This window comes from Schistocerca gregaria, chromosome 3, assembly GCF_023897955.1.
Source record: "Schistocerca gregaria isolate iqSchGreg1 chromosome 3, iqSchGreg1.2, whole genome shotgun sequence".
Lineage (NCBI taxonomy): Eukaryota > Metazoa > Arthropoda > Insecta > Orthoptera > Acrididae > Schistocerca > Schistocerca gregaria.
The window spans coordinates 149,742,808-149,764,334 of record NC_064922.1 but is presented as its reverse complement, the minus strand read 5'-3'; the positions used below and the strand labels follow the sequence as shown (position 1 = coordinate 149,764,334).

The window sequence follows — 21,527 nt, the reverse complement described above, 5'->3', positions numbered from 1 at the left end:
TCTTGCCAAACCTCGTCGGCCAGAAAGGTCACTAGATCTCTCTCCAATTGAGAATGTTTGGAGGGTTATGGGCAGGGCCCTCCAACCTACTCAGGATTTCAACAATCTAACATGCCAACTGGGCCGAATTTGGCACGATATCCATCAGGAGGACATCCAAAAAGTTATAAATACCTAGTTGCATAAGAGCCAGAGGTGGACAAACCTGTTATTGACTTGTTCAATTTGTGAAGCTCTTTCTCTTGAATAAATCACCCAGTTTTTTTTTTTCTGAAATTGTATTCATTTGTTTGTTCGTTTGTACAAGTACGTCATATCTACCAATTTCCGCACCATTCGGATACTTCCTGAATGATACATTCTTTTTTCCCCCGCTCAGAGTGTGTTTCTGTAAGGCACTAAAAAATTATAATCTATTAATGTAATGTTTGTAGCTGTATGTATGTCATTAATTCAATGTATTATCCCAGACAGATTCACTCGTCCATTGTTGGACTTCTCCATAATAAGATGAGACCAGACACTGAACACATAACAAATTTTTAAATGCTCCAGCATCACAGGTTGCGATATTATCCAACTTTACAAAGGCATTTAGTTGTGTCAGTCGTAACTTTCTATTAGGGATGTAATGTTTTATAGTAAATATGATTCACCTCATGCCATACATAATTCCTATTTAAGAACCAGGATGCATTCACATTAGACTGTTCAAGTGATACACAGCAGAACACCTCATCAATAATATGGGAAGAAATTATGAGTTTTCAGCAGGGTTTGATAACTGGATCAAAATCAGAATTTTTACAGACGGTACAATTGTCGAAATCTTCTTAAGCTTCCATCTATCTGGCTGCATTGAAATTCCACAACATTTGAATGAGTGACACTCTCATCATCTGGTGAAGATGACACACATCTAAACATTGCAGAATTTCAATACAACGACCCACATGGAAACACAAAAAGATGTCATCAGCAGTAGACACTACGAAAGCCTAAAGTGAAATATTGCTATCAAGTATACTAAAAAAGTTTCAACAGAGAAAATACACGGGTGTGCAAAACTTAAGGATGAAAGCAACTTTCAGATGTGTCACTGCCAAATAACATGGCTCAATGAAAATTTGACTGTCTATAGAAAGAAGTGTTGCAGAAGGTAACTGAAAGAAATACACAGTGGAATGAACAGAAGCGGCACTTTTATTTAAAGACTATAATTACACTGAAGTCACCATGATTTGTGATGGTCTCCTGGATATTATAAATGGCACATATGATCATCACGGATGGCAGTACATGCTCTGCAATGTGCTCCCATGCTGGCTATAAGGATGGTAAGGAGTTCTTGTGGTGGGGCATTCCATTCCTCCTCCAGCACGGTTGATAGCTGCCGAATAGTGGTTTGTGCATGTGGACATGCTGCAATACGTCTCTCGAATGCATTCCACATGTGCTCCATGTGATTTACACCAGTGGAACAGGCGGCTGATCTGTTCACTGAATATCTACTTCTTCAAAGAGCACTTCCATCTGCACTGTACAATGTGGGCATGCATCGTCATCCATAAAATTGAAGTCAGGCCAAATGCACCCTTGAAAAGACACGCATGGGGCAGGAGTACAGTGTCACAATAACACAATGTTCAAAGATTTGGAGGTCAGTATGCTCGTGCAACATTACAACTCCCACAACAAAACACCTGGACCACTGAATTGGTCATGTCTGACTGTATTCCTGGGTACATCATTTGTTCCCATCCCTCCTCACGTAAGGGTACGTCCAGCATTGTCGAACATGATTGTTCTGGTGGTTCAGCTGTTATGGGGAGGAATAATGTTGCAGATGTGTGCTGACCTCCAAATCTTTTGCAATGTTATTGTGACACTACTCCGTCCCCGTGTGTATCTTTCCAGGGATGCTTTCAGCCCTGACTATATTTTTACGGACGACAGTGTGTGCCCGCATTGAACAGCACAGTGGGGGATCTCTTGTAAGGAGAGAATTTGTGGCAGATGGACTGGCCTGCCCATTTCACTGACTTAAATACCATCAAGTACACGTGGGGTGCGCTGAGGAGGTGTATTGCAGCACATCCATATGCACCTATAACCATCCGGCAGTTTTCAACTGCATTGGTGGAGGGATGGAATGCTACCACAAGAACCCCTTACCCTTCTTGTAGCCAGCATGGGAGCACATTGCAAAGGAGGTATTGCTGCATTTGTAATGTTCACGGGACCATCACGATTCGTGTGACTTCATTGTAATTATCGGTCTTGAATAAAAGTGTCAATTCCGTTTGTCTCATTGTGCATTTCTTTCAGATACCTTCTGTACTGTACCAAGCAGTTCTTTCCATGTGTGGTCCAACTACCATCTAGCTATGTTACTTGGCAGTGAAACTTCATGGAAAAGTTACTTTTGTCCTTAAGTTTTAGCTGCCTGTTGATAAAACAGTGTATCCAGTTTCTTACTATCAATAATAGCCTCTTCAGGTTAATGCACTCTGCTGACAGAAAGCAGGAATATGAGTAAAACTTTATAAGTTATTCGTGCGCAATGATGAAAACTTGGATAGGAGACCTATGGAAATGTTTTAGTTCAACTTTTGGCCATAATTTAGGAACATAGGAATAAGTGACTACATATTTTCATTCATTCATTCATTTCCTATGAAATAATTTTCTGGGGTAACTCGTCATGTCACCTGTGTATCTAAATGTGTTTCTGTAAGAGATATATATGTATATGTTTTACATCATAATATTGGTCATGGATATGATGTGTGGTTCCCTTAATTAGCTTCTTCTTTGTTGTTCTTTCTTAAAGAAAAAGTGCTTGACTTAGAAATTTCATTCTAATTTCAGCATTCAAGCAACAAAAGAGGAAAAAGAAAATTCTCAAAAATACTATGAAGCATTTCTTCACAAATTAAATTCGTGGAATTCATCCGTCAACTTCCTGCAGCCACCACCAGCACATTTAAGGTATCAGTACCCACCTCCTACTGTTGCAATACTCACAAACATTTCGCGGGCTCTTGCATCTGTGCCAAAATTCTACACTCAGGTGCTGCACTTAATGAACAAAATGAATCTACCATCGCCTTTTGAAAATATATTTCCTGAAGCAGGCGTATCTTGTAACTTAAAGGACGTATTTCCTGAAACTAACGAGGGCACTCGCCATATGACAGATATTGTGGAAGAAGAAGATATACAGTCATCAGAGGACGAGTCTGAGATAGAAAGTGATCTTGAAAACCAAATGCCGAGAGAGATTGTACCAGTGAAACGAAAGTCTTCTCAAAACAAGAAGATAGTTAAAAGACCAAAATTTGTGAAGCCCTTACCTGCTGCTCCAAGTACAGTAAAACCAACTCATAAACCAGAGGAAGTTTTTGAAAAACCTCCATGTGAAATGACTGTAAAAAAAATTGAGTTGCCAGCAAAACTCATTCCTGCATCTGCAGAAAAAACAGATGATGTGCAGGCTGCAGCCCAAAATATAGAAGAAGAAGCTCATGGAAGTTTTGGTCTTATGTTCCCTGAGAACAAACCAGTTTCAGATGAAACCAAAGAGGAAAGTGAAAAGAATGAGGATGACGGCAGTATTATTACAGCTGAAGAATTGGCAGCCAACCGTATTTCATCCCGAGGTAATTGTATATTTGTATTGCTTTGTTTCAGTGATAGCTGAAATTTGCTCCATAAGCAAAACAACAGCAAGTTATGTGGAGGTGAAGGGTTTGTAGCTTTTACAGCATTACATATGTAATTATAAAATTCCCTGTATTTCACTCAGAGTCCATCCACATGATCCTTTTCTTTCTGGGTAGTAAGAAAGTATTGTCTTCACTTACCTACGACACTTAAATTCATATTTGATCATAATTGTATAATCTTGTATCTGACTCCATCACAGAAGTCATATTTTTAATTTTTTCAGTTTAGTATCTGTTACCTACCCTGGAATACAGCACAGTACTGAAGTAAACTCAGGATTATTTAATGATACACCTTCAGTCAGCCAGCCACCATTACTATTCACGTGCAGTAAAATAGGTCCATTGGATCCTATGTAATATTTTCTTGCTATGATTAATGCCATGTGTTGATTTCCGCAAGCTTCTTCCTGTGTTAGTTACAGATCAAGCCAAGTGGTTAACAAGAGTTTTGTAAGTGACTCAATATTTGATGTAGTGCATGTGAAATGTAGGCACATTTGTTCTTCCTCATTAGTGTCCTGAAATATTTTATGGTGATTACTTTTGTGCCAGCCATCTAGATATACATTTTTTACTCAAGAAATTGTGTGCCCACTGAGTGAATTTGTTTCATGAATGTCATTTGACATTATTATGATGTCCCATTTGTTGCCAAGTGGGATAGTGCAGCAGTAAGAGTCTGGACTTATATTTGGGAAGAGTGGGGTTCAGATCCCTATTTGGCCCTTGAGGTTTTCTGTGGTTCCCAAGTCAGTTAAGGCAAATGCCTGGATGGTTCTTCTGAAAAAAATACATGCAGTTTCCTTTCCCATCCCTGAAATGTCATAACTTCTTGCCTTTCCTCTAATGAAAGTGTCATCTTCCTTCCTCCATCATGTTTGTTGCGTACAGGACTGAAGTATCGTAAACATTCCACAAATTGTATAAAATTTGTTTGTTATATGCTAACTTTTTTCTTCTTCTGAAGGTTTTTAACCACTGGAATGCAAGAATAACACAGTATTATAGCATAAGTCTGTGTTGTAACTGATCACTTTATAAGGGTTAGAAAATGCGTTTCAGTCGACGTTCATAATAGTCACAGTTAGCACTAACACAAAATATTCAAATTTGAAAAGGTGATCAATCAGGAACTTGTAGTGTGTATGGTTGTTTCTCCTCATATTGAACCAACTGCTTCTCCTTAGGAATCCCATAGCAAGATGTCTGTTCTGAAACGAAAGTTTAACTGTGATGAAGTATTTGCTGACAAAATCCCACTACATGGATTCATACCATTTTAACCCTAAATCCCAAATTGTGAAATAGTGTGCTGGATATAAACTATCTGCAACTTATCAGTGAAGCAGATATTGCACATTTTATAGAATGTGTCACTGGAAATGATCCAACACAATTGTTTATAAGACCCATGTGTCTTTTATTTTGTTTGGTTTTCACTTCATTAAATAATGCTCCTGTGCACACCCTGTTAATGATAGTTTCTTCTTGCAAATGTTTAAACCAAATTTTATATAGGCCTAACATTGTTTGTCACAAAATTATCCTCAAATAGCATCTTCCTCCTAACAAACAAAACATTTGTTTGAATTAGTGATAGTGATGTGAGAGACAGTAGCAGTTATGATTTACACACTTGTCTGTGTAACACAGTGCCATTTAGTTTGCTGTAATAAAACAAATTTGTATGTAAAGCATAATGAAAAAATCACTAATAAATACCAGACTACAGCACAGTTTGTGTTTACATGCAAAAATAAATATGATTGTGTGTATAGTGAGATGTTTGTCGCATACCCTGCTGCCATTCTCTTACGATTACCTCTTAGCCAGGCAACGTAAGATGTCCTGTGCATTCTTTCAAACAAGAAATAGTCAAATTTAGAATAAAATAACAAAATCAAAGATCAGTAGCCCATAACATTAACTCATATGCTTAAAACTTGAATAAAAGCCACTAATAGTAGGAACTGATATTTTGTTTACCGATATGTCTGTACGTAGCTGTTCAGTGAGGTTGGATTTGTCAAGATATCAACAGCATATCTTTATAAGGATGAAAAAACTACTTTTTATTGCAAGTGTTTTCATAGTTCTCACCTCTTTTCAACTTGCGCATCTTCACATCTTTGTGGAACCCTCCTTAAGTCTCTTACCTCATGAACGTTCTTAGAACCTTGTACGGATAAATGAAAGTAGATTATAAAAAGATTTGTATGTGTCTCCTTCCATGCCCTGAGAGAAGGAACAGAGAAATTCCATGTAGAAGGTAATATGAAAATGCTTGGTTCACAAAAATATACAATCCTCTAAAGATACAACATTACACACAGTCAGTATCAAATACAAGAGAGAGATACAGAAACATAAGGTATATACAGAGTGGCCCACATAAAACCGACCAAAACCAGAATGCGAACATGCTTGAGTAGCATTACTAGCTTGTCAGTTTCTTTGCCACCTTCCAACAGCAGTAGTGTGTGAGTAGTTCATACGGAAAGTAGTCGTTATAAACCATGTACTTCATTGTCATGCCTTAACCCATTGAAGAACATGTGTTCATTGTTGAAGAATTTGTGTGGTCTGAATCCATTAAAGTTGTTCGTGACACCTTTCATGAAAAGTTTCCTGAAAGTAATATTCCTGCAAACTCAATGATTCAGGATCTAGTGAGAAAGTGGCGTTCGACAAGCAGTGTTGTTCATTCTAAGAGAAATAAGGCACCAACTGTACGTACACCTGAAGTTGTGGCAAATATGGCGGCACACATTGAAAGAAGTCCATACAAGTCAACACGACGATTATCAAAGCAATGTGGAATACCTCGCAGGACATGTCAACACATCCTTCATGGCCTACAAATGAAGCCTTACTGTGTGAGTGTTGTTCAACAGATAGAAGAAGCGGACAAGGGTAAGCGTTCACATTACTGTAATTGGTTGCTGGAAAATGTCGCTGGGGGGGGGGGGGGGGGCATCTTGATCCATTCCTCCTTTTTTCAATGGATGAAGCTTGGTTTCATCTGTTGGGTTACATTAATTTACAAAACACAAGACACTGGGTTACAGAGAATCCCCATGATATACTGCAAAAGCCATTACACAATTTAAAAATTGGTGTATGGTGTGCTGAATCTGGTAACAGAATTATTGGGCCATTGTTCTTCAATGAAACTGTCGACACACATGTTTACTTGCAACTCTACAATGAATTTTCAGCTCTGTTAACTCCAAACAAAAAAAATTGTGCGTTTTTCCAGTAAGATGGGGCAACTTCTCATACATTGGATTTGTCTGTGGCTCATATACATACTGATTTTACAGAAGAGAAGACCATTAGTAAGGGCTTGTGGCCACCCCGCTCTCCCGACTTTTACCTCTAGGGGTTTCTAAAGGCTGGAGTCTACCGCAAAAAGCCCAGAACACTTGACACAATAAAAAAAGCAACGTATGTGAAGAAGTTTCGAACATTCCTCAAAGAGTACTGAAAAGTGTTTTCCTTACCATGCTTCCACGTGCACAACTTTGCTTGGATGTTGGCAGGGAACATTTTGAACACGGACTTTAAATTCCTTTCGAAAATATGCTTATCAAACTAATAAAAGTAAATCTGTTACTTAAATTGTTAATTACATAGTTAATTGTTAATTACATAGTTAATCCCCCCATGAACCATGGACCTTGCCGTTGGTGGGGAGGCTTGCGTGCCTCAGCGATACAGATGGCTGTACCGTAGGTGCAACCACAACGGAGGGGTATCTGTTGAGAGGCCAGACAAACATGTGGTTCCTGAAGAGGGGCAGCAGCCTTTTCAGTAGTTGCAGGGGAACAGTCTGGATGATTGACTGATCTGGCCTTGCAACATTAACCAAAACGGCCTTGCTGTGCTGGTACTGTGAATGGCTGAAAGCAAGAGGAAACTACGGCCGTAATTTTTCCCGAGGACATGCAGCTTTACTGTATGATTAAATGATGATGGCGTCCTCTTCGGTAAAATATTCCGGAGGTAAAATAGTCCCCCATTCGGATCTCCAGGCGGGGACTACTCAGGAGGACGCCGTTATCAGGAGAAAGAAAACTGGCATTCTACGGATCAGAGCGTGGAATGTCAGATCCCTTAATCGGGCAGGTAGGTTAGAAAATTTAAAAAAGGAAATGGATAGGTTAAAGTTAGATATAGTGGGAATTAGTGAAGTTCGGTGGCAGGAGGAACAAGACTTTTGGTCAGGTGAATACAGGGTTATAAATACAAAATCAAATAGCGGTAATGCAGGAGTAGGTTTAATAATGAATAAAAAAATAGGAGTGCGGGTAAGCTACTACAAACAGCATAGTGAACGCATTATTGTGGCCAAGATAGACACAAAGCCCATGCCTACTACAGTAGTACAAGTTTATATGCCAACTAGTTCTGCAGATAATGAAGAAATTGATGAAATGTATGATGAGATAAAAGAAATTATTCAGGTAGTGAAGGGAGACGAAAATTTAATAGTCATGGGTGACTGGAATTCGTCAGTAGGAAAAGGGAGAGAGGGAAACATAGTAGGTGATTATGGATTGGGGCTAAGAGATGAAAGAGGAAGCCGTCTGGTAGAATTTTGCACAGAGCATAACTTAATCATAGCTAACACTTGGTTAAAAAATCATAAAAGAAGGTTGTATACATGGAAGAATCCTGGAGATACAAAAAGGTATCAGATAGATTACATAATGGTAAGACAGAGATTTAGGAATCAGGTTTGAAGAAACTGCAAAAAGGTGGGAATTTAAGGAGATGGGATCTGGATAAGCTGAAAGAACCAGAGGTTGTACAGAGTTTCAAGGAGAGCATAAGGGAACAATTGACAGTAATGGGGGAAAGAAACACAGTAGAAGAAGAGTGGGTAGCTCTGAGGGATGAAGTAGTGAAGGCAGCAGAGGATAAGGTAGGTAAAAAGACGAGGGCTGCTAGAAATCCTTGGGTAACAGAAGAAATATTGAATTTAATTGATGAAAGGAGAAAATATAAAAATGCAGTAAATGAAGCAGGCAAAAAGGAATACAAATGTCTCAAAAATGAGATTGACAGGAAGTGCAAAATGGCTAAGCAGGGATGGCTAGAGGACAAATGTAAGGATGTAGAAGCTTATCTCACTAGGGGTAAGATAGATACTGCCTACAGGAAAATTAAAGAGACCTTTGGAGAGAAGAGAACCACATGTATGAATATCAAGAGCTCAGATGGCAACCCAGTTCTAAGCAAAGAAGGGAAGGCAGAAAGGTGGAAGGAGTATATAGAAGGTTTGTACAAGGGCAATGTACTTGAGCACAATATTATGGAAATGGAAGAGGATGTAGATGAAGACGAAATGGGAGATAAGATACTGCGTGAAGAGTTTGACAGAGCACTGAAAGACCTGAGTCGTAACAAGGCCCCCGGAGTAGACAACATTCCATTAGAGCTACTGACAGCCTTGGGAGAGCCAGTCCTGACAAAACTCTACCATCTGGTGAGCAAGATCTATGAGACAGGCAAAATACCCTCAGACTTCAAGAAGAATATAATAATTCCAATCCCAAAGAAAGCAGGTGCTGACAGATGTGAAAATTACCGAACTATCAGTTTAATAAGTCACAGCTGCAAAATACTAACGCGAATTCTTTACAGACGAATGGAAAAACTGGTAGATGCGGACCTCGGGGAGGATCAGTTTGGATTCCGTAGAAACACTGGAACACGTGAGGCAATACTGACCTTACGACTTATCTTAGAAGAAAGATTAAGAAAAGGCAAACCTATGTTTCTAGCATTTGTAGACTTAGAGAAAGCTTTTGACAATGTTGACTGGAATACCCTCTTTCAAATTCTGAAGGTGGCAGGGGTAAAATACAGCGAGCGAAAGGCTATTTACGATTTGTACAGAAACCAGATGGCAGTCATAAGAGTCGAGGGGCATGGAAGGGAAACAGTGGTTGGGAAAGGAGTGAGACAGGGTTGTAGCCTCTCCCCGATGTTATTCAATCTGTATATTGAGCAAGCAGTAAAGGAAACAAAAGAAAAATTTGGAGTAGGTATTAAAATTCATGGAGAAGAAGTAAAAACTTTGAGGTTCACCGATGACATTGTAATTCTGTCGGAGACGGCAAAGGACTTGGAAGAGCAGTTGAACGGAATGGACATTGTCTTGAAAGGAGGATATAAGATGAACATCAACAAAAGCAAAACGAGGATAATGGAATGTAGTTAAATTAAATCGGGCGATGCTGAGAGAATTAGATTAGGAAATGAGACACTTAAAGTAGTAAAGGAGGTTTGCTATTTGGGGAGCAAAATAACTGATGATGTTCGAAGTAGAGAGGATATAAAATGTAGACTGGCAATGGCAGGAAAAGTGTTTCTGAAGAAGAGAAATTTGTTAACATCGAATATAGATTTATGTATCAGGAAGTCGTTTCTGAAAGTATTTTATGGAGTGTAGCCATGTATGGAAGTGAAACATGGACGATAACTAGTTTGGACAAGAAGAGAATAGAAGCTTTCGAAATGTGGTGCTACGGAAGAATGCTGAAGATTAGATGGGTAGATCACATAACTAATGAGGAGGAATTGAATAGGATTGGGGAGAAGAGAAGTTTGTGGCACAACTTGACTAGAAAAAACGATCAGTTGGTAGGACATGTTCTGAGGCATCAAGGGATCAAAAATTTAGCATTGGAGGGCAGCGTGGAGGGTAAAAATCGCAGAGGGAGACCAAGAGATGAATACACTAAACAGATTCAGAAGGATGTAGGTTGCAGTAGGTACTGGGAGATGAAGAGGCTTGCACAGGATAGATTGGCATGGAGAGCTGCATCAAACCAGTCTCAGGACTGAAGACAACAACAACAACATAGTTAATAATGAAACTGTACAATAAAAATGTAAGAAAGTGATGACGTACATTGGTTTTCTTCATTCATATTCCTTTCAGTGGAGGGGCCTGTTTTATGTGTGCCACTCTGTACAAGAAAAAATGGAACTTATTATGTCCCATCAGAGATTGCGGGTCACATTAGGAGAATTTAGGCACAAGTTGTCAAAAATCAACTACATTCATCTAACTTTATAGCTTCTCTGTTATCAGTATTTCCAGCAGGTGGTGCCATCATGTATCTTGTGTTAACATTTTCATCTCTGTTTAATTCTTGCACACATCCTCAGTATGTATTTAAACTTTGATCCTACAGTCTTTCTCCTCCAGTGGGTTTTCCTGTGCCAAGTTGAACATTCCACTGAATTGTAATGTTGTTGGACCTTCAGTCTACAGACTGGTTGGATGCAGCTCTTCACACTAGCCTACCCTGTAAAAGTCTCTTCATTCCTGCTTAACTACTGCAGCTTATGTCCATCTGAACCTGTCTGCTTTATTTGAGCCTTGGTCCCTCTGTACAGTTTTTGCCTATTCCGTTTCCTGTATTACCAGTCTGACAATTCATTGGTGCCTAAGTACATATCTTATTGGTCATATCCTCCTTTTTGTGAAGTTGTGCCATATTTTTTTCCTCCACTTTGATTCAGTACTACCTCTTTATTAGTTCAAGATTATTGAGTTTTTCATGGTCACTCACAGATATTGCATACTGGTTTTTGCCTCAGGAGCTTTGGCCGTCATTTATTTAAGCAAACAGCAGCCAAAGATCCCATGACAAAAGCCAGTATTCAAGAGTTACCTGATCTACTCATATTTTGTTCAGTATTCTCCTGTAACATCACATTTCAAAAACTTATATTGTCTTTTTGTCAGAGGTGCTTATTGTCCACATTTCATTTCCATGCAAGGTTACACTCTAGACAGATATGTTCAGAAAAGACTGCTTAACATTTAAAGTTATTTTTTATTTGAATATATTTCTGTTTTCCAGAAATGCTTCGTTTATTATTGTCACTCTGCTTTTCACATGCACTCAATTTTGTCCACCATCAGCTATTTTTCATTATCAAGTAGAGCTCAAAACATCCTCCATGAAACTTTTCTCTCGGATTAATAATTGCACAATAAATATCAACCTTTAAACTGATTCTCCACCATGCAGTCTCATTTCCTGTTATCCGGAAGCAGACACAGGCACATAATTTCACAGTTTGCTGTTCCATCAAAATTCTCCTTTTGTTCAGCATCATTTCATACAATATGTTACACTTCTCAACAACTGAATTAAAACAGGTGCTATGTTGGAGAGTGAGTGCGCCTTTTACAAATAGGATAGTGCATGCTGTCGGTGACTGATATGTTACCAGACATTGTACTAGTCATTGACATGACAAGTCAGCTGCAGGATGAGCAACCAGATTATAGGAGCAGCCATACCATCCAGAACCATCACCTTGCTCATGGATACTGTCTCCTTGTGTACCTCTGCTCACCATATATTGTAGCATATAGATATTATTGTAGGATATAGAGATTAGCATGAGGGTAGGAAAGCCATCATTAGAAGTTTAAAGGATGGAAAAAGCTCTTGTACACTGCTGAGTCACAACTCTTGCTGATACCTAAAAATCAAATGAGCCAGTATTTCCTGCTTGCCAAGAGGGCACTGATCAGATGGTTGGTAGAGATACTTAAGATGAGGTCCCTGATATGTCTACATCGTCTCTTGGCAGTGAACAGTAGGGAATCTACTGTCCAGTCATGAGCAGTTGTTTGTTCACCAGCAAAACCCCACAGTAGCATGCACTGCCCTTCTTCTTGTAAACTGTCAGTATGTTTCGAGGAATGCTCCACGATTATGAAGATGCTAGCATGACACCAGGTATCCTGATGTCAGTCCTATAAACCAGGATGCTAGCACTGGGACCAGCTCAGACCAGTTATCATGTATTTTTAATAGCAGTTGAACCAGCCCTTTCAGTGTCTCAAAGAGTCTATGCAGCTGTGTATTGTCATTGTCATAGGAGCAAAAGGGAATTACCATGTGCTACGAGATAGGTGCATTTAATTTAATTGCTCATAAGTGTAATTCTTCCATTACTTAATAGTAAAAGGGCAAACTTTCACTCAATTAAGTTTTCTCAGTTGCTTACCCTTGCAACAGGTAAAATTAATAACATATTAAACTCATCTGAAATTTTACACATAATGATTTTATGGAAACTCTCAAAAGTTGTCATTGGACAATGCTAATTTTCTACAAAGTAGATAAATAAGCAGGTATGACTGCGGAATATTCCCCCTCCACCTTTTGTGTATATTTACACCAATTTGTTTTCTTGTTTTAGACCTCGGTCATCAGAAGCCCTCAGGCATGTGTGGCAAACCGAACGTGGCAAAATTTGCTATCGAACAATACTTTCAACAAAACTGTTTGGCACATAAGATGATTACTGAATCATCTGATAACGCATTGTAATAAACATTTACAGCCAGAACCATGTAATACCTGCCTTTAAATAAATTATTATGGCTGCAGAACCATATGTCAAAAACAAAGTTTGAAAATATTGCTGCTAAATAGTAGTCATGTCCCCAGTCTCAAATCTTTCCATTTTAATGTGAATTGGAAGATATACTGTTTCTGTTCATCTGTTAATTAATGGAACAACATTTAATCATTTATTAGATCTGCACATAAGTTTTTTCTCAGTAAAAAGCAGAAAACAAGGGTCCTAAGTCCCCACAAATAAAATTGGCAAACATGCCAGCACAGGCAGTGTATGTCTGGTGTCTGTTCTACTGTGTATTAATACAGTTTTGAGAGGAGATGAGAAAGAAATTGGAAAACTAGCCAAGAGAGGCAGTAGTTTTGCATATTTGCAGAAGAGGAAGACCAGAACATAACAGTTCGTGCAGTTTATTGTTACTTAATTATCCTGTTCTGGAGAATTACATGTATCCAAAAATTCAGTAGCTGGTGAGTCATTTTAAGCAGTGACAATTCTTTGTATGGAAATTTCATGGATATCTTACTTCAAAAGTCATTTTCTTGCAAATTCATCTGGGGTATACACTGAATCCAGTCTACCACAGCAACATTATCAATAGCTTCATCAAGTACATTATTCACATCTTTAATTTTGAACATGTTATTTTAGGGCACTACTTTTCTTTTTGCTTATTCTCATAGATTTTCAATTGGGTTGTATTGGCAGTTGTAAAGGAGAAGCCTCACAAACCCATTGTTGTGTTCTGAAAAGTAAGCAGTCAGGTTCAAAGTAGTTGTAAAGGTGCTTGTGGCACCTGACTCCCTCCAACACTCTGCTTTTAAATAGCAATTTTAAAAAAATTCTCTTAAGGTACTGACAGTTTCCTTTCATGTGTTTGAATTAGGTATATTTTCCTTTGTCATTGAGTGATTACTGACATTATGCTTGACAGCAGCTTCTAAACCATGTAATAAGTCCAAAAACCATTGTCCAAACACATCACTATTTATCTCCTAGTGATAACCACTGGATTTGTTATATATAAATATTAGCTTTGCACACATAGCCATAATCTGACAAATGACAAGTCCCCTTCCTTTGCCACTTAGCACTTTCAAGCCTTCATATTCTTTCACATGAACTTTCTGACATGATTTTAAGACCTTATTAAGAAAAATAATGATGTACATTTTTCCTAGAGAAATTGCTCTTGTTTCGACAATATTGTATCTCTCCATCAGGCTGCATTTTCCAATTTCGCATTTTCTGTATCTGGATCTCAAAGGTTTGGTAATTCTACCAATCAAATGAGCATTTTCTGTGGCTTGTAAGACATCTGTCACCCTTTGCCATGAGGGATACTAGGCACAATTGTAAAATTCCAGTTTAGTGCAGAGTTCTTCCAGGAATCATATAAATCAGTAACAGTCTTCTTCCACTAATTACTTTCCTCAGAGAGTGAAATTTCATTTCTTGACCACAAGCTTCCACCCCCTATGTTTCTGCACTTATTCTCTGCATTCTTCAGAGGGAGTTGTCATACATCTTTGCTGTTGCAGTCAAGGCGCCAACAAGAATTCAGCTGTTCTGGGATTTTCATCACAAAAAATATTTTTACCCTTTGTATATAACTTACTTCAGCTGACTCTGTGTATCTTTTAACTGAGTCACCTTAACCTGCAGACAAGAATAGCAGTAGTAGAAAATGAAAATCAAAAGTCTCTCAGCAAACAAATAACAATTCAGTACAACGAACATGTAAGTAACTGATTGAGTGAAACACAGTGACACAGCTGTGCTAACAGTAGCATGAAAAAAGACTTGAGGTGGGTGGTGCTTGAAGGAGGATGTAAACTACCATGCCAAAGGCTACTTACAGTGTTTCAGTGCCATTATTAAGTGAGTAATCTAGGAATACTCTACAGGCCCGTAGGTATGGCTTCTCTTGGGACCATAAATACAAGATTAGACTAATTACAGTGCCTTCAGAGACACATTTCCCACACTCCATATGTGAATGGAATGAGGAGAAACCCTAATAAAGAGTGGCCAAAAAAAATTTACTCTCTATTTCCTTGCTCATATGTTCAAAATTAAATGACAGAAATGTCTCATTTCAGTGTAGTTTAAAGTTCAGGTTACTGAAACCACTGTAGGTGTTTGAAGAGGTCACTACTAACATCCGTACACAGGTGATGCCTTTGAACTGCTATGTGAACAACCAGCTGCAACATGTTCGGCTGGACATCTGCACATGCATGTTCGATGCTTTCTTGAAGTTCATCCAACGTACATGATTGTCACTAAATAACATACTTGAGTATTGTCTTTAGGTAAAACTCCAGAAGCATTAAGTCTGGAGAATATAATGCATACTCAACAGCATCTCTTTTGCCTGTCCATCTTGTGGGTAGATTTTTGTTGAGGTACAACATGACATAATTGTGGTAGATGGCTGGGGCCCCATCTTGTCGAAAGTAAAACTTTTTGTTGTCATAGAATTCACGGATGGCACATAAAATGGGTGTCTCAAGCACCTCTAGGTACACATCACCAGTAACTGTGCTGTGAAGAAGATGGGCCCAATCAAATCTCAATAAGATAATCCACACCACTTGTTCACTTCCCATAAATTCACAGCTTGGCTGCATTAATATGCAGATTTGTACGGTTTAAATTGAATTTTATCAGATCACACTGCCATCTCTATAAACACTTCATTACTGTGAATCATGCTATTAAATCATTTGCAGTACTTCATTGTATGATCTGTATCATCCTAATTCATTCCATGTAGCAACCTTGAGCTGTAGCGCTTAAACTTTGCAGTCTTAAAAATGTGCTGGGCACTTGAGCGACTCACCCTGGTTTCTGGGGCATATTGTCTCACAAACTTCTATGGTGAACAAGTGAATTGTCATTACAAAGCACAGGAGTTCACTGGGCTTGTGGTTGTTAAAGGTCATCCAGATCATTGATTGCGTACATCTGTAACATGGCCTTCAACTTCAGGTATGTCTTGAATGCACACAGTTGTTACGCCTGTTGGTGGGCCTGTTTAAAACACGTTATGCTATTGGCATTGAAATTCATTAATGTTGTCATGCTTACTGTACCACTTCAGAACTGCCTTCATTTCATCAAATGTCAGCTTTGCACTAGCCATCTTTACTCACCTAACTAAAAACAAAACAACACTTACGTGGTGGCTCATATAACAATAGAAAACATTATTTGGTGACTATAAAACAAAACAATGATTATATGGTGACTCACAAATAGATGAACTATTAAACTACCAAACATTACATATTTCCAGACTATAATTAGGAAGTTATGGACAATTAAACAATGTATACATTTTTTTGTGATCATGTTGATGCAATGTAAAGTATACCCTCTGCTATGAACTTCACAGTGGTTTGCAGAGTGTAGATGTAGATTAAGAAATTAAGCACAGGGTGACATGTGAAGCAAGTAAGTGATAAATGTCCTTTTGCTAGCCATTGTGGGGAAGGGGGGGGGGGGGTCACTGCTGCCAGTTATGCTGCTCCCAAGTATAGTGGTATCTGCACGTCATACATAGTTTTGTCACATGTTATTCAAAGAAGATCAAGTGATTTGCTGCTGTACTAGTGACAAAGCTCCAAACCCATTAACCTTACGGAATATTCCTGTGTGCCAAAATACTTAGAAGAAGCAGCTTAAAAATAATAAAATTCATGCACATCTGTTCTAGAATGTTGTGTAGTATTATATACATTTTAATTTTGTTTGTATTCACGTTTCGCCCGCATCTCGTGGTCGTGCGGTAGCGTTCTCGCTTCCCACGCCCGGGTTCGATTCCCGGCGGGGTCAGGGATTTTCTCTGCCTCGTGATGGCTGGGTGTTGTGTGATGTCCTTAGGTTAGTTAGTTTTAAGTAGTTCTAAGTTCTAGGGGACTGATGACCATAGATGTTAAGTCCCATAGTGCTCAGAGCCATTTATTTACGTTTCAAGAATTCTTAGCTTGTTTCTTACCAATACCTTGTTATTGATCTTTACTGTTTAACATTATGTATTTAATCAATTCTCTAGATCAAAAGCATTTGCCAGTTTTCAAGAATTACCAACCTGGAATTCCTTCCTGTCGCCTCTACATAAAAAATATAGCCAAGCAAGTAACAGAGAGAGAGTTACATTATATATATAGAAGATACAACGAACCCGATTCTGAAGAGCAGGGAAACATGTAAGTATTTTCTGTTGTGGTATATTAAGAAACATTATTGACTACATCAGTAAAGAAAAGTGTTTCAGTAACTAATGTTTCTCAGAGGATGAAACAAAGTTCAAAATATTTAATAATTAAGTCTGTTTCTTCTCTTTTGTGTAAGTTGTATAATATCCTTCTCAAGTGTACTTTTTAAACTGTGTTCACAGAGATTACAATTTTGTTGATGCCAAGAAAATTAGCAGTTATTCCCAGTGTCTACATCTATTCTGTACAAATCTGCAGTATAGAATTTGTTACTGTCATATTAACAGTTATTTAGTACATAGTGTTAAATGAAAATCATTTTTATTTACATGATTCTGATTTTAGTAACATATTAACAGTATTATGAGAAGGATAGATTGCTACTCACCATATGGAGGAGATGCTGAGTCACACAATGAAAAGACATTATACACACAAAATATGACGACACATACGTAGAAGGAATATACTATAGTAAATTCTTGGGACTGAAACTTGATTATAAGTTCATTGAGAGGAGCATACCACAGAACTGTTGAAGCAACTAAACAAATCTTATATTTACAATGAGGATGTTACAAGTACAGGTGATATGAAAATAATAAAGCTAACATTCTTGACTTACTTTCATTCCATAGTGTCATATGGGACCATTTTTTAGGGCTACTTATCAAACACAGTTAAGAGTTTCTGATTCCAGAAGCATGTAATATAAAGCATTTGTCATGTGAACTCAATAATATCCTGAAGAAGTCTCTTCAAAAAAGTGGCAACACTGACTACTGCCTGTAACAGAAAATTTGCTGTTACAGGATGTGAGATGAATTGTGGCTATGCTCACCTACTTAACAGATGTGGTCCAAATTGTACCCTTTCCAACATATACTGAATACACTGACGCTTCAGTTGTAGACCCCCCCCCCCCCCCCCACACACACACACACCTAAACATAACACATAAAATTTATACCCCATTGCAATAAAAAATTTCTTAATAGTACCAACAGGTGCAAGAAGTGTGTTGTAAGTTTGCAACAAATGGTGGCCTCATTTTTCCAATTTGTGTGATAAAGCTTCTTGTTTGGAGATCCTGTGTGCGGTCCATAACTAATCAGGTATTCTAAATCAATCTAGCTTGCTATGAGGCAGCAGATCCTTTAGTAAACTTTAAAAAAAACTGAAGATTGAGATGTTAGGAATGTGAGAAAACTTAAATGATTGGGATTATGGAATTATTAATTAGCTCCAATTTTCTGTGCATTTCCACAAAGTATTGATCCCAGAATGACAATTACCAATCAACCATATTCCATACATGTTTGATGGATTCCTGTCAGACAAAACATGAAGACCAGGGAAGCAGTCATACCTGCGTGTACGAAGAAGACATGCACATTCCTTACCACTTGTGGCCAGATGTTATTCTGCTAATATATGGTGTCTGAAGGTGCCTGAAGCTGTGGTAGGACACACAGGGTATGTTCATCTGACCGTCCAACCTGCAGACTGCCAAATTGTGGCACTGAACATGCATGCAGACTGTGTTGTAGGGCTTAATGAAGTGTAATTCATTTAAAAACACTACATTTTGCTGTCAATACTCCTCTTACAGTGTTTATAATATGATTATGTTCTTAGGCACTTGTAATGACATGCACTCTGCAGATGGTATCAGTCAACTGTTGACACAGATAGGTCTACACAGGTTGTAATGTTTAGTTTTAGCCTATGCTTTGGATGAAAGAGTGCAGTCTCTTACCATCATGTGAAAAAATCGACAGGCATTCTGTACTATAATCAGATTGCATAGTCCAGTACTGTCTTGTCACTGTACTTCTCCTCTTTTATCCACTTATTCTACGTACATATCATTTGTGTGTCAGCATCTCCTGTGCAAACCAGATTGTCACTGAATGTCAAAGTTTCTCTTAGGAAGCTACCTTTTAGCCTCTTTCAAGCTTGCTCATGTGCTGCTATTGTGCTCTTTGTTGTCAACAGTGTTGACTGGCACCTGTTTTCATGTCTCCACTTTATTTGAGGATTCTTTACAGAGATAAGGGTAACAATCATGTAGCCTGTTGCAATAGGGAAATTGTTGAAGGGCCTAAGTCATCTCTCTCTAGTTTTAATCTCACAATATTATGAAAAGGAAAATTGCCACTTACCATATAGTGAAGATGCTGAGTCGCATATAGGCACAACAAAAAGACTTATCACAAATAAGCTTTTGGCCGACAAGTCCTTTGTCAAAAATAGATGACAGCTACTGCCATACTGTGTGTGCTATATGGTGTGTGACAACTTTCCTTTTCATAATATTGTTACATTCCATCCTGGATTTTCCATCATTTGATTTAGTTTTATTCTCTTATTGCCAGTTCATTGTTGTACACATTGTCCAAGTTAAGATTCATTTGAGTCATTACTTCTGGGTGTAGTAGTTTTACAGACATTAATGTTAACTCCTGATAAACACTAATGTGTCTGAGGAATTACTAGAGGACTCAAAACAAAATAAAATTAATTTTATTTCACTCTCACCATCTGATCCTCTTGCCCTTTTCCTCACAGTGCTGTCCCTTATGGGTCTCTTACCATCCATTCCCTAACTGCAGCTTTTTACAGGAACTGCTTTTGGCATGACACATACTGTCCTGTGTCCTAAATTGTCAAGTAAGGTGGTGCATTGGTTTAGGTGTGAGGTTCATATACTGGATAGTTGGAGTGCAAATTGCCATCTGGCTATCCAGATACAGGTATTTTCAATTATCCGAAATCATTGCTGCAAATACCAGGCTGTTTCTCCAACATGACCACAGTTGATTTCTTTCCCCATTTTTCTCCCGTCCAAGAAAGTCCTTCACACGTAATGACGTCAGTATCAACCATATCTCAGATTCTAGCTTGGCTTTTTAGCAAATATCCACAGAAGTTTGTGTGTGTAACTATGCTTTGTAGTTGTGGTTTCGCAGCAGTTAAAAATTAATGTTACACTGCAGGTTCGACATACGTTTAATGAAGGAAGGTCGAATGAAGGGACAAGCTTTCGTCACATTACCAAGTATGAAGCAAGCTCAGTTAGCACTGAAAGAGACAAATGGATACATACTCAAGGATAAACCTTTGGTTGTGCAGTTTGCTAGGTCAGCAATAGCAAAAGATAAAATGTAGAATAATACACCATTTGAGTTCACTCATCCTTGGTAAGTCATTAGACTTTATTTTCTATCATAAATGAATCTCATTGCGGCCAAATCATCCTTATATGCACACGTATGTTTCAGATGTGGCACTCACATACATTTCCACCATTGGAGATAATGAAGACAGAAGAAGCAAGAGATGCAGCAGAAACTTCCCTGATATGTAATAGAAATTTCTTTTTGTACTGTTATATAAATATCTGGTTCTGGATTTGCTTCCTTATGAACAAGGAGAATTTATGAAATAAATCAAGTAATCTGTAAGAAGACCAGCATGTGAAGTAATAAGAGAGAGATGAATAAATATGCGAGTGCTCCTATAAAGAACATAAAGCATACCTATATTCACAAAATGTTGCTAGTGTTTGACTTTTCAGAATATTATGGAAAGCCTCATAACATCCTTTTGTACATTATACAGTGTTTCTTTCTTTTATAATTCTGTCTCCACCTGTTTGAACTTTATTTACATATACTGATGTGCAGTTGTATCTTAAACATATTTTCAAGAAATTTTGTTTTATGTAAATACGGATTGCGTCAAGTACGAAAAAAGCTCACTTGGCAATAAAAGAAATGAATTCTTACATACTGAAGCATAATTATTCCTACGATAAACAACAAATTCAGTTAGTAGGACAGAAGAAACAAGTGAATAGTATGAGGAATGATTTGGAAGACATGACAAACTTTGAATCGATACTTCTGGTTATGATTGAAGGGCAATGGTGTTATTCAGTTGACATTTTTTCTCTTCTGACATAGTTTATTACACTTGGAAATTTTAACATCAAATTAGGTCTAAGTTTGTCCCTATAGATGGTAACAGTGCTTTGCCAACTCAACACTGTTTAAAAGCAATGAACAGTCTGATTTAGATTGTTTTGTATTCAAGGTGTAGTATTGTAAAAAGGTGATTTTTATTCTTTGAGTAAACAGGTAACTTGCTTTAACATAAAAGTAGACCA

At 38.0% G+C, this 21,527-nt stretch overlaps 1 protein-coding gene across 2 annotated transcripts in view; it reads left to right on the top strand.

Annotated features, from left to right (window-relative positions):
* The window catches only part of LOC126355218 (RNA-binding region-containing protein 3-like), a 50,745-nt gene extending 29,594 nt beyond the window's left edge, over positions 1-21,151 (top strand). Inside the window, exons 4-7 of one of the 2 annotated variants that reach the window (XM_050005474.1) lie at positions 2,872-3,662; positions 17,194-17,347; positions 20,356-20,559; positions 20,641-21,151. In XM_050005474.1, the coding sequence (XP_049861431.1) occupies positions 2,872-3,662; positions 17,194-17,347; positions 20,356-20,527 (1,117 nt within the window). In that variant the 3' untranslated portion in view covers positions 20,528-20,559; positions 20,641-21,151. The remainder of the gene's footprint in view (positions 1-2,871; positions 3,663-17,193; positions 17,348-20,355; positions 20,560-20,640) is intronic. The other variant, XM_050005475.1, reaches the window with a different exon arrangement.
* Positions 21,152-21,527: the final 376 nt, after the last annotated feature.